This window comes from Alligator sinensis, unplaced genomic scaffold, assembly GCF_000455745.1.
Source record: "Alligator sinensis unplaced genomic scaffold, ASM45574v1 scaffold103_1, whole genome shotgun sequence".
NCBI lineage: Eukaryota > Metazoa > Chordata > Crocodylia > Alligatoridae > Alligator > Alligator sinensis.
This window is the reverse complement of record NW_005842226.1, coordinates 1,007,255-1,021,006: the sequence shown is the minus strand read 5'-3', so window position 1 is coordinate 1,021,006 and position 13,752 is coordinate 1,007,255. Positions and strand designations below refer to the sequence as shown.

Sequence of the window (13,752 nt, the reverse complement as noted above, 5' to 3'; positions counted from 1 at the left end):
CCAGCCCTGCCCAAACCATCCAAAAACCCCTGTCCCTTGCTCCTCAGAACAGCTCTCACTTTGCTGCCTGTTTTAAGGGCATGGGCTGTGAAGCACATGTGATTTTGATAATCCCTCACTGCCCTGACAGAGGGAGAGCCTGTTCTCATGTGGGGGCTGTTCATGCACATCAACAGAGTGGAACTACCTACTACACTGTCCCAGGAGGGAGAGCAGAGGGGCCACGGCAGAGAACAACCTGGCCAGTAATTGAAGAAATGAAATGTTTCCATGCGGGCTTTGTTCATAAAGATGAATTATAGGGGACGCCTAATGATACAGCAGCATTTTCATACCAACAGCCCAGCCCATCGCTCATCCTGATAGAGAAATGTAAGGGGCTCCCTCTCACTGGCTAGCACCGCACATCTAAGCATATGCCATGGTTGCTTGGAATTCAGTTCTGAGCAATCAATACCCAGCTGCTAGATGTAACAGTACGTGCTATGCATTTCACATACAGAAATGAGTACTGGGGCCTGACCAGGGCAAAGGACGATACCTTTACATGTGTCCAACAGGGTTGTGACCGTCTCCTAGGCCAGGATGTGAAGCTGAAAGTGTCATCTGGGGATCTCCTACTACTCCAGACACTTTCTCCTCTTCCCGACGCTTCAAGCAGGCTGCTTTAGGGTTCAGATTGCGCTCTGTGCCAAGAACAGTAAGGGAGGAAGCCTCAATTTGTGCAAGAGCATCACAGAGCAGAAGCATCCAAATGAGAGAACCAAGTCCCAGAGCAGGTGCACTGCACCACGCGAGGAAATAACCTCTGTGCAAGCCTCTACTAGCCTTGCTGCTCCTTGTAACAGTCGCAGATCCCTCACTGGACCTTCCTGCCAAAGCCAGATTCTTTCCCCTGCGGGGATGTTATGTCAGTTTAAATGCACGTGGGTTTAAAACCACCTGGCAACTCCGTCCATTTTACAAAGGTTTAAAGACTCGAGTTTTCCAAAGTTGCCTCACTCCCATCAACTGCCAGGGAACTGGGTGTTCATCTCCGCCGAGGCAGCTCTGGAAGTCTCAGCCTCACATGCATCCCACCAGCAAAAGGTTCAGTTAAGAACATCCCTTCTACATACATGCACACAGAAATCTCCAGGGAGAGAAAGGCCCCCAAATGCACCTGTCAGCTGTTACCATACCTCGTACTTGCTGCTCCAAGCCCAGAATGACCTGCACCGCTTGCTGTAGGATGATCAGTTTGGTCTGTGCTTTGTCCGTTTTTAAGTGCATCTGACACATGCGTCCCAGTTCTTTAAAGGCCTCGTTAATGTCCCGTACACGCACCCTTTCCCTGGCGTTATTGGCCATTCTCCTCTCCCGGTCCCTCAGATCTTTGTCTTCCAGTGACAGGGCCTCGTCTGTACTGCTGGGTTCACAGCACCACAGAGATTAGTTAGGGAGGGTGTAACGGACAGGGGGTCTAGCAGTTGTTGTGCTGGTAGTGCCACTAGTGTCCACTGCCAAAGCTCAGTCAACCTTGGATTGCAGAAGTCAATTGAGAAGGGAGAATGGGACTTGCCAATTTCTAAAGGAGCCCTGGTGTTGGACTCCTTGCCAGCTGTGTGCCAAGGTAAGGTGCTGCCAGCACTGGTCACCCTTACTGCACAGATTTGAGGAGTGCAAGTGTGTGCGGGATGGTGGCAGGGATGGGGGAGAGGGCGGAGTAATGCCACCTCTCATGGCCCACAGTACCTATCATGGCAGGGCACATGCACACCTCCCAGCCACCCTGCACAACTCAGGCTGCTCACGCTTGGAACTTCCTCCCACGGGAAACTTCGACTTTCTGTAAGTTTTCATCTGGAAACCAGAAGTCCTTGGTTTTCAGCCCAAACCCTTTTGGTTTTCAGTTTTTTGATGAAAACTCCCTTTTTGCCCCAGAGGAAGGCAGGCGTTCTTTACCAAATATTGAGCGTGTCCAAAATGAAACTCCAGTTCCTGTTAAAACCCAGATGGGACAAAGTTTCTAATCAGCATGACTCACACCACACTGCTCAGTACATTGGGTGATATCCATCTTACAGGAGGGGAAACACAGGCACCAAGAAGTGACCTGCCTGAGTCGCACCAAGTCAGCTGCAGAGGCAGGAACTGACATTAGTTCTTACAAGGGGGCCAAAAATCAGGCCCGGGGGTTGGTGTCTACCTTCTCCAGCCAAAGGTCTTCGAAGCCGTGGCCATGAGCTCTAAGTCCCTGGCGCATAGCACCTCGGTTTCCACAGCTCTGTCAGCAGCCTGCTACAGCAGGGGACCAACGGGAGTGGAGATTTCAATGCAGACACAGGTTGGCAGCACCTTACAATCTTGGCCTAATCTATAGCACTTCCCTCGCTTCCCTGTCCCTTTATGTGCATGGACGACCTTCTCCCCCAGAGCAAAATTCTCACAGGAAAGAAAACTGGCTGAAGGCTGTCTTCAGGTAAGGCCACGCTAGCCTCAGGCTCCTGCTTTGGGTCAAGAGGAATCAGATGTGATTAAACTTTCAACCAAGAGGGTAGTGGCAGAAGCAAAGGACCTGCGATGGGTTTGAAGAACCTGCCAAGGACAGGACCGTGCAGAGCAGGGCATTCCTCGCCGCCCCAGCTGGCAGGAACAACAGCTGGCTCTCAGGAAGGAGAGATGGGGAGCTGGCTGGGGTACCACTGCAACCAGCAGGGTAAGGCAACTTGTGCTTCAGATCAGTCCTAGCTACCCTAATGCATTCAGGTGCTTCAGGCCCCTGGCCCATGCTTCAGCTTTCTGTTTCCGTGTGCCAGGAAGTCTACTGCTGGGAGAATTCCAGGGCATCGGAGAAGAGATGCTGCCAGGATTCCCAGCCTGCATCAAGATATCCGCATCTCCCTGAAGCTAGGCAAGCTCCAATCTTGGCAGAAACATCAGCACTGCCTGCTACTTACAGAAATTCTTGCAGTCATTCTTATGAGTCCAGTTTGCAAACTTCCCCCAGCAGGGACTGTACCTCCAGCCATGTCTCCTGCATTCACCATCAACAGAACTGCAGCAGTCCTCCACACAGCTACTTCTCCTTGCTAGAAACACAAGGGCTTGAGGCAACTGGATTTGTGTTGACAAGGCCAAGTTCTGCCCCACACAGGATACGAGGCACTTGTATCCTCACCTCGTTTGCTGAACTATGTGTAGACCAATGCATGCCACTGCCTGGTCTTTTCACAGAACAGATCTAGCCACGATGGCAGCTTCTCTAACTTCTGCTGCTTTCCTCCAAGTCCTTACTACCATCCAGAAGCTCTGTTGCAAACTGGGCTCGGTGGCCTAATTGCTAGAGTGTTGTTGATCAGAGATAAATGCTTTGATAACCTTGCAGTAGGGAGCTGAGGAGAAGCAGGACGCAACTCCCACTGAAGGACCGACATCCCGGGCACCAGCAGTGTGGGGCCGGGGTAAGCGACCTGCCTGGCTGCCATTTCTGGGAAGACTTTAAAAAAGGACAAGCGTGGGAGACCAAAGTGAACATGGTGCCAACTCTCTCTTGCCCGCCCTCCCCACCTCCCTCCATTTTCTGTCTCAAACAGCAAGCAGCAAGTACAAGGTAGAGAGTGGGACCACCGAGAGGTCACGGCTGGGGACTGTCTGTAGGAGATTGGAAAGAACAGAACAAAACAAATGAAAAGGAAGGGGGGAATAAAAAGGAGACAGGAAAAATATACATGTTATGAAAGGCAAAAAATTACAAACTGAAGAGGCACAAAAAAGTCCAACATCACAATGCCATAGCGAGGGGCCAGCAGGGGAGAAGGAGCCAGGCACAAACCATGGATTTACATTAGTGGCTTCTGCCAGTAGAGAATGGGTTAACCCACCACAGTTGCTTCTGTAGTGATGGGGGTAGGAGAAGTTAATATGGAAACATGCACTGCAAGCATTATGGAAAAAGCAGCAAAATCCTTCAAAGTCTGGAGCAGGGAATAAAACGCAGAGCTTCCCCCTCTGGCAGAACTGAACATGCCCAAAGAGCTCCAGCTGCATGGGAACAGCACCCCGGGAAGTCCCAGCACTTACACACATTGCACTAGACTGGACTGCAAACTAGCAGTGAGGGAGCAACCTTGCCTGGGCAGGGAAGGAGGTGGGGGGGGGGGACACTATATGTCCCCTGAAACATGTGGCTCAAATCACTCAATTATACTGAAGAGGCAATGCTACTACAGGGAGGCTCTGAATGGCTGCTGGGCACAATTTGCATTTTTGGGGCAGGCAGCATTTGCCTAGAATCCAGTTTAAAAGCTAAAGGGGCCAGGAGAGAAACCCAGTGGCATGGAGGGTGGGGGCTGACCCTACCCCTCCGAGCTGCAAGGAGCTCATCACCTATCAAACAGTTCTGCCTCTCCCCCATCACGATACTGAGCTCTGCCCAGCTAACACAGCACAGGAAAGGCAAGCCACACCCATCCATCCATGGCATGCCACTCTCAGGCCCAGTCTCTCATTTCATGGGGGGGCCTTTCTCCGGATGGCAAGAGAACCCCTCTCCAAGTTAAAGGCAGGTGGCACTCTACAAGAAGCAAGGATGCTCACTGCCCAGGAGCTATAGTATTATGCACACAGGAGGGCACAGCCCAGGCTTTGGAACAAGCAACATGCAGCACATGCAATGGCTTAAAAAAAAAAACGAGGATAGAACAGCAGGGTTCAAAACCAAACTTAAAATAAAATGAAAAAAAGGACACTTAATGGTCCTGAGGACCCAGGGCCACGTGGCGGAGAGGACAGTGCTAGGCACCACGGCACACGTGACGTGTCACAGACAGACAGACAGACAGCCCCGTGCCGATCAGATACGTAAAATATCACCACTCCGGGACCCTCACTGACCTCTAACTTGTTGCTCCAGGTTCAGTATGACTGATACGGCCTGGTGTAGGATTAGCAGTTTGGTCTGAGGTTTTTCGCTGTTAAGGTGGAGTTGGCACATGCGTCCGAGCTCTTTAAAGGCCTCGTTGATGTCACGGACCCGCAGGCGCTCACGGGCATTATTGGCGACCCTCCTTTCTCTTTCTCTCTCGGCTTTTTGCTCTGGGGGAAGAAGATCGTCCTCCTCATCCTCATCATGACTAATGGTTTAAAATAAGAACGAGACAGGGACATTCCTTGTGTGCACTCTCAGCACTAATCAACTCACAAAAGAAACACACATGTTCAGGCATCGACACACAGCGAGAGGTTTCTTCCCAGATGGAAAGGGCCAGGAACAGCGCCGCCCTAGAAAGTGGCGACACTGCCCTGGGCAAGAAGCATCACAGCTGCGCAGCGTCCCAGAAGCAGGGACGTGTGCTTACATCCAAAGGAAGCCATTTAGAAACAACAGAAGGAAAGGGTTTTTTTGTTTTTTTTTTGTTTTTAAACAAAACCAGAGCAATGCAAGTTACCCCCCAACTCACTGTCACTGATCCCATTGTGGCCAACAGGTCAAAGAAAAAAACAAAGGATCAGACATTTGTATGGAGCTCTTTTGCGTCTAAGAACAAGGACCAAAACCCTTAGGGATAGAAGGGATAAAACCCTCCAGCTGCAGGGCATGGATCAGCCACTGATAGGCTGGAGTCAAGGTAGAGCCTCCCCTCCAGGCTGGTAATCACTCTATGCCCACTGCAGTGTTCTCTGAAGCAGCTGGGGCTGGCCACTGGCTGAGCCTAGCTTCGGATTTATTTTGGCAAGTCCCATGTCACTGGCTGCAGGTGATGGAGAACAGGCAAAGTCCAGGTGTGTGCAGTGAAGAGCCAATTTCCTCAGACTCCAAAGGAAGCGGGCACCTTTCCTGGACAAACTAATGACAGCCTGCCTGAGGTAGGAGGCACGTAGCCTGGGGAGGCACGTAGCCTGGCTTTCCCTGTTCAGGCAAGCAGGGCCAGAAGCAATGCCCCAAGATCGGCTGGGCTGCACGAATGCAGCTTGCTCCACTGCTCGGCCTGTCTACTTTAAGAGTGCCTGGGGGCAGTAACGGGGCATGGCAGAGGATGGACACAGCACAGACCTTCCCCCCTGGGATGTCTGATTGCTGATGGCCTCCAACCCCTCCTGTTGAACAGGGAGGCTGGGGCAGGCCACGTAGTTTCAGGCTCCGAAGGTGGAGTGGTCTGATAGAGCAAGGGGGAGAGGCTGCTTGGCAGAAGCCCAGTCCCGAACCCCCAAATCTAGCCAGTGCTAGTGCTCTTCCCTTGCCACATGGATAGCAGGCAGGAGGCCAGCAGGGCAGACGGGCCCCACCCAGCACCCATTTGGTCACCTTGGTCTTAGCCCTGCCCCAAGCCCCAGCCAATAACAGAATGAATGAAGGGAGAGACCTGTTCAAAGAGCACCTTGTTCTGTTCCGCGACGGCTTCAGTTCCTTCTTCTCCTCTTCTGAGTTATCAGCCACTGATGTGTTTTCTTCATCCTCCTTCTCTTCCCGCTTTATCTCACCAGGCCCTGAGGTGACACTTCCTCTCCCAAGCCCCCCTGTCAAGCCTGCAAAGGAATCAAAGCAGCACATAGTGCTTAGACAGAAATCTAAACAATGGGGAAAGGACAGGGAGAGTTGCTGCCATGACCCATCTGCATCCCCTCTGACACTTGGTAGGACTAGGCAAGGTAAGCCTCGTGTATGCGCAAAGCAACTCACTCCACAGAATCCTATTGCACCTCACATGTCCTCGAAGTATGGTATTGCAAATAAAGCCAACCTCTACGAGAAGACACTGGAGTCTAGGCCCACACTTGGACAAAGCCCAATTCCTATGGAGAACACCATGAGCAAGTAGGCCCAGCAGGGACTGGAACCCCTTACTCCAGGGCGCCTCACTGCTCCAGCCTGATGCTGGAGTTACTACCCCAAATCCTTGGGAGGGCATTTCAAAGGCTGAATGGTTCCCAATGCATTCATACACTTCAGTGTCAGCAGCCTGTGCCCAGATTCTTGTCAATCTAAGCACAGAGGCCACCTGCAGACAAATGGACTAACTCTGTGTCTGAAAATCAGCAGTAAGGAGACACGAAGGTGGACTGGGTTTGTCCTGACCAGACTTTTTCCATCTCAAACATCTAGGATTCAGACTGAGGCATTTCCTGAGGCCTATTTCCACCCAATGCCCTCCAGTCGGACCCCAATAGCACCCACAAACTAGGCAAGGGTCTAAGAACCACTTGTTCCCACAGATGACAATGGGTACAAGACCACATGCTGAGACAGGCTGGATCAAGGACCCTTGCACAAAGTGCACTTAAAAGTCTCTGAACGTTGTACTAGTGGGCACTGGCCCACCCTCTGTCTCTAGCTCAGTCTAGGCCCATGAAGGTTTCTTAGCAAAGCCCCCTCTAGCCCTGGACAGGCTGCAGGATCATCCCCTTCTTGCATGCAAAGTTTTCATCACTGGACTTATTCTGCACTTGGAACCAGGCCTCAGAGCTGCCTTCTCCAGACGTCAGGTTTCACAAAAGGACACACAAGGGTATGCAGCCAGCTGAGAAGCAGACCAGATTAAAGCATGTGTACGTGTGGAGCAGGGAGGTGCCACCTTACCACTGTATGTGTCTTGCTGCCTGTTGAGATCGGGGAGCGAGCTGGGCTGTGATGGAAGTGTGACGTGGTTGTGGAGCATGCTGGGGTTGTTGGGCAGCCCATCTTCAGGGTGACCTCCTCCCACCTAGAGCGGAACAAGCAGAGCAGCCTTTAAGGGCAAACATGAGGGCCAGCAGCTACAGGATACAAGTCAAACCAGATGCCAGTGCTTCCAAGTCTGGACTGGCCCTGGGACCCACACATTCCTCTTCCCCACCCAGTAACCTAGACACTGATTCAGATCAGGGTACATGGCTTACTTAGCTTGATGTGGCCTGGCAATAGGTTCAATACCAAGCTGATTCAGGTTAAATTTAAATTATAGGAAGGCTGTGCCCCCTGCAGTCTGCAAAGGTTTGTGAGCAGACAGGGTCCCAGAGACTGCCCAGCCCGTGAGATGGTACCCTGCCCAGCACAACAGGGCTCTGACACCTGGGTGCTAGAGCAATGCAAACAGCCATCCCCACAGGTCCCAACTCACCAGACTTGGATGTCTGTTCCCTATAGGCATGACTGAAGGGGGAAAGGCCTGGCCCAGTCCGCCCACTGTGGCACTATGGCCAGGTGCCGATCCCAGCAGACCGTGCATCTCTCCATGGTTAGCCGTCATGGCAGCTGTCTGGCCCACGGCATGATTCCTCAGTACATGGATGGCTTCATCCAATCTGTCTTCCATTTTGTTTTGCTTGAGGTATAAGGGGAAAAGGAGACTGCATTAACATTTTTAAAAACTTAACAGCCCACTGAGATGTCTACTGGATCACTCGGGGCTTCGCCATAGTTTCAGATCAACGAAACAGCTGGCTGCAACAGCACACCTGTTTCCCATAACTCCTTTAAAGCTCTCAAGGAACTCAGACCCACAAGAAGAACTGACTGTAGAAAGACTATTCCCACCTGCAGCCTTCCCTGTGCTGTTAGCAAGCTACCCCTTGCTAAGCGCTTTCTCATGGGAAGGAACCACTACAGCGTGCACAAATTATATTCTGGCAGGGCGCTCCACAGGATTCAAGAGGGCTGAGGTACAGCAGTGCAAGAATATGCATATGGAGAATATGAACCCCCTGTTATATCAGAAGGGCCAGGGATACAAACCCTCCAGTACAATCATTAACCATCTGAGATGGGGAAAAAGCACCCCAGCTGGACAGAACATTAGACAGATGGCCACAGTGAGGTTCTTGCCCTTTCCTCTGAAATGTCAGGCTCTGACCAGTGAACAAATGGGGTCCCAGGCTAGAGGCAGTGGTATGACAATTCCCCATCCTTTGCATTAACTGCTAGATAGAAGCTTTCAGTCACCCTCTTAGAGATGCATATTGCAACCTCACCTACCAGAATGATTCAAGCCTCACAGGGGGTAATACCCACCCAGCCCCATATGCCAAAGCAGCCAGCAACATGGGTAAATGCCTCTACAGGCAGCCTGGGTGCCAGCACCAGATCAGCATTGCTGCTGCAAGCTGTGGGAGACAGCAGAGGCCCAAGCTGCTTAGGATGGGACAGGGAATGTTTTACAAGGTATTTAACTGCCCAGAGATAGAGCAAAGCACATGGCAGGGTTTACAAGAGCTCCTGGCTCTCACAGAAAAATTCAGAAGATTGGCCTGCTCAGACACATTCAACTAGGTGTCTGCAGCCTGCTAAATACCTTGGTACATTTGGTCCAATATCTTGTTGGGAGAACAGAGCACCCTCTGCTCTCATCCCCTATCGCTGCCACTTTACTCATGCTGTTCATTGCACAACACCCACAAAAAGGACAGAAAATAGGAGCACAGAGGCGTTAAGTGACACTTACTAAAGTGTGGAGACTCCCTTCATAGCTAGGAGATAAGGCACCCTGTCCACCAGCCCGGGGCCACTGGGATGTGCCTGGAAGCAAACACAGGATCAGAAACACTGTGTGCAGCTCTGACAACATGACACTAGATGGAGCCAGAGCCCCAGAAACCAGTTGCTGGAGAACATGTGGCAATGTTCAACTGCCCCATCAGAGATGGACAAGGCAGTGCTGGTACTGTGGGTCGGCCATCAGTCCTGTTAGCAAGTGGAGGCTGACAGGATAGCAAGCTAGTACAGCTGCTCCTCACAGCAACTAATTGCTGGCAAAGAAGGAATCCAATGCAGGCAGACAGCACGTGTACGCACAGACACACTGCTGGTGCGACTGTACACTCTTGCTCATGCATGCCCTTGCCTGCCTGGAGCCTTTTTCCTTTCCTACCAGTGCTTCTGCCGCCTGTAGGTAGGTAGGCTGCAAAGAAGTGGCTTCTTTGCTTGAGTATGGAAACCGGCAGCGTGTTGGGATCTTTGAACCTTCCCTTGTTTCTGCACATGGGCAGTAATTTGGTCAGTGAGGAGGGGAGGCTCGCACACCCAGCCCATGCCTGCTTCTGGATTTATATCCAGCAGAAGCATCACTCCCAAGTACCTGCACCCGAGTCCTGTCCTGCCTGCAACAGGGCAGTAAGGCAAAGGGTGAGGACATTGATGGCTGTTCTGCTATGCGTACCCTGCCATACAAGATGGGCTGGGCAGTAGGAGCAAAAGGAGGGACCACTGCACACCTCTGCCCTCCAGGGAAAAAGGGAGTTGCTTGAAGCACTTCCAGCAATGAAGCCCCAGGTTGGGCTCTAGTTCCTGCTGCTGGAAGAAAACCAAAGCTCCTTGAATAGGGCACTTGGATCAAGCTGCCAGGTTATGTGCAGATGATTTATGCACAGTGCAAAACAGCCTCTGAAAATGGCTTTTAACCTGTCAGCTGCCTACTAATTTACACTGAGCCCTTCCGACCAATGCTCAAGCATGCACATGCACACATACGGAACAAGTTTATAGAGCGTGTTCCCAAAAGTGGTGAGCATGAAGGGGCAACTTGGGAAAGACAAACACGGGAGCAGGTACTGAACAGGCAGTAGCAAAAACTTTACTTCCAGGCAATAGCACATTGTTGCCACATGGATCAGACTCCTGAGCCCGAGAACTGCTTGCAAGGTTCCCACCGAGACGCACAACCCAAGGTTTGTCAAGGCGATCAGGGATTTCTGGTGTTCAACTCAAACTTCAAAGGAGCCCTGTTACTTGGGTTAAGACTCCACACAAATCAGGCCTCTCCATAGCATCTACAGCCAGGCACCAAGTCACGAGCCACTTTTCAAAGCTCTGGCCGGAGAAGGGAGCTTGCCTGTCTCTGTACCTGAGCCAATCAGCTCTTCCACAGACCAGCTACTGCTTCAAAAAAAACCTTTTATTTTTTTTTAATTCTTTTTAAACATGGTTTAAATTGGATTAACAAATTTGAACAAACCCAGGATGATTCTGAGCCATTCCCAGGAGAACGGCAGCCATGCACATACGTACCTGCAAGCCCCTGAGGGGAGCCTACTGGCGTAGAGGGGTTTGAAGAGAAGTTATTGCTAGAGTGATCAGGGGAGTAAATCTGGAGCAAGAGAGAACAGACCATGGTTAGCAAAGGGCACCTTGGAAACAAAGGGCCATGAACCCTTCCTGGCCTCACCTGTGCTAAAAGCACCCAAGTGCCAAGGCACTCAAGTGCCAAGCCTCCTCGCATCACCCTTGGCAATTCCCCCAGCTCCCAGCCAATGCAACAGATGGTTTTCCTGTTCTCCCCACTCCTCTCCTCTCTTCCCCCCCCAGGGGAGGTAACAGCATCCTTGATCTCTGCTGGCAGGAATTTACATCAATTTCTACACGACTGCTGAAATTTTTTCTCCCCTCCATTAAGCACTTTCCTCGCAGTGAGCACATTAGTTTGTCACTGCAGTCGCTAGGTTCTCACAACCCAAGGTTTCAGGGGGTAAAGATGCTAAGAAATAACAGCAGACAGGTGCTGCACCAATCTAGCTGCCAGCCACGTGCTTTTCACATGCAGCCACAGGATGAGATACTGAGGGCTGCTGGACAGACTGTTGCATGCAAAAGTCACACTAGGCCAGAGCTGGGACTGAAAGGGAGAAGTTGGCTAGACAGATCGTTGGTCAAGTCGGCATTCCCCCAACCTAGCTAGCAGGGTGCTAGGTTTAAAATGACTGCCCACACATCAGCTTTGGGCTGAAAATATACCCTTGCACTGAAACCCAGCACATGCCTACAGGCTGAAGCCCCAGCAACCGTCTAGTGAATCAGGCACTAAGCTGGGATGCAGGAGACATGAAGTCTATCTGTGGGTGCTGCAGACTCAGGACTTCGAGAGAATTTCCTATCTTTGCAATGGCAGGACATTGGCAGTGTCTTTGTTCCCCTGCTTTACCTGGGACAAGTTAAAGGGTGTGTTTGATGTCTCAGGCATTGTGCTGGTAGTTGTGCATGATGGTTTGTTCCTGAAGATTTTAAAAGCAAGTGGACAAAGCTTTGTCTAGGATGGTTTAGAGAGGGACAAGCCTGACTGAAGAGGGGGCTGGACTAGAAGTGATCTCTTGAGGGTCCTTCCAGACAGACTTTTGTATTATTCTACAATCCAACCTTCCACGTACCTTGGCTCCCCGTTAATCAAAATGACAATTCTTTACATCACAGCAGAAGCTGGGAACATAAACACACGGGTGACTGCAAGGTATCCGCATGTTGCAGTGAGAGGGGCCTGAGGGGCATTACAATTTAAGTAGGAGGTATTATTAACAAGTTCCAGGACAAGGGAACTCCAAACACCAGAAGGACACCAGAAGAGTGGCAGAGAATGGAGAAGGCAGCCCTGACCACAAGGATCCCCAATGAAAAAACTATCCTCCAACATCACCATGCCTGCTGGGCCTGTCAGCTGCACAACACTAGACAACACCCAACAAGAAGTGCTGTCACCTACTCTCAGGACAGCCGGCATTCTTGCCTACCCATTTCAAGGAGGATGTAGCAGAAACTAGCTCAGCAGCATGTAGTCTGGGGAAGCATATACGCCCTGGACATCCAGACTCAGGGCTATCAGGAGCTGAGCTGCCCTCAAAAATGCATATGTGCCCAGACAGGAGGAAATCTGTATGTTGCCTCCCCTCATACTTGGCACTCAGATAATGCCAGGGTACAGAACTGCAGAATGCCAGGAGAGGGAAATAAAGAGCTAGGGGAGCCCATGGCCATCCTTTGACTGCTGCATCTTGACAGCCCCATCAGCATATTTATCCTTAGAGCAACGTTGCTGAGCAGTATGTCTGACAGACAGGGAAGGGAGGCACAGGGGGACAAAAGGCACATCAGCACAATGCAGATGCAGAACATCTCCACCAGCGCATTTCTGGGCAGAGCGGGTTTGGGAATGGCCTGGTTGGGATGTCAGCCCTACTGTGGTGCAGATGTGCCCTGAAAGACCTGCCAGCAGAGTTGGTAGCACAACTGGGAGCTGAGGATAGATCTCACACATCTCTGGCTAGTGCCCTCACTGCTGGGCCAGACTCCCCCACATCTTTTCCACTAACAAGTGCAGCAGCAACCTCAGGACCAGAGTCATTCGAAACAGTGACATTTGAGTTCTCCCACCCAGGGCAGGAAGCCAGGCAGCTAGCTGGGCAGCAATCCAGCAAGGGGCTGCTGTTGCAGGGGGGCACTGCCAGGAGGAACTTAGAGAAAGAAATCCTTACTGAAGCTAATGCTTTCCCAAGCGCATCTCCTGAGCTCCCGGCTGTGGTTCCTCGGTTACCTGCAAGGAGATACAGACATGTGAATCTAACCCCACATGATCCTGGCGGGAACTTGCACTCCAGAAAGACTCCATTGCAAAGAGATCACCTTCAAAAGAGCCCTGGTGCATTTAAGGAAAATGCCCCCCTTTGCTTTCCTGCTTGTGCATTTGCTTTCCCCATAGGAGGGGAAGGAAACAGCAATCAAAAGGGGCTTCTCATTCTTCAGATTTGAGAAAGGCCCATTTTATTATAAAGTCTCTTTTGATTGTTACTGTCCCTAGAGACCTGGCCTGCATGCTGGGACCTGGGGATTGTGGGCTGTGGCTCCTTTTTAAAGCTGCCTGGCTGTGTTCAGGAGATGACAGGTCAGAGGCCCTGTGCAGTCAACAGCAATGACGCACCCCTACCACAGCCAACGCTGCTCCTGTCCTCTCCCCCCACATGAGGATTTCTCTTGGAATCAAGGTCAGGCATCTCCTTTCCCAGCAAGCAGGAAATGAATTGCAGTACCAGGTTTTG

At 51.3% G+C, this 13,752-nt stretch overlaps 1 protein-coding gene across 12 annotated transcripts in view; it reads right to left on the bottom strand.

Annotated features, from left to right (window-relative positions):
* TCF3 (transcription factor 3) overlaps positions 1 to 13,752 on the bottom strand; it is a 98,214-nt gene that overhangs the window by 1,716 nt on the left and 82,746 nt on the right. For 4 of the 12 annotated variants that reach the window (XM_006027171.3, XM_025208312.1, XM_006027172.3 and 1 more), the window contains 8 exons: positions 13,192 to 13,250; positions 10,961 to 11,039; positions 9,399 to 9,472; positions 8,079 to 8,282; positions 7,559 to 7,682; positions 6,345 to 6,507; positions 4,876 to 5,114; positions 542 to 686 (listed from right to left, as the gene is read on the bottom strand). In XM_006027171.3, coding sequence (XP_006027233.1) covers positions 544 to 686; positions 4,876 to 5,114; positions 6,345 to 6,507; positions 7,559 to 7,682; positions 8,079 to 8,282; positions 9,399 to 9,472; positions 10,961 to 11,039; positions 13,192 to 13,250 — 1,085 coding nt within the window. In that variant the 3' untranslated portion in view covers positions 542 to 543. Of the gene's footprint in view, positions 1 to 541; positions 687 to 1,181; positions 1,409 to 4,875; positions 5,115 to 6,344; positions 6,508 to 7,558; positions 7,683 to 8,078; positions 8,283 to 9,398; positions 9,473 to 10,960; positions 11,040 to 13,191; positions 13,251 to 13,752 lie in introns of all 12 variants that reach the window. The other 8 variants (XM_006027174.3, XM_014521580.2, XM_006027176.3 and 5 more) reach the window with 6 other exon arrangements.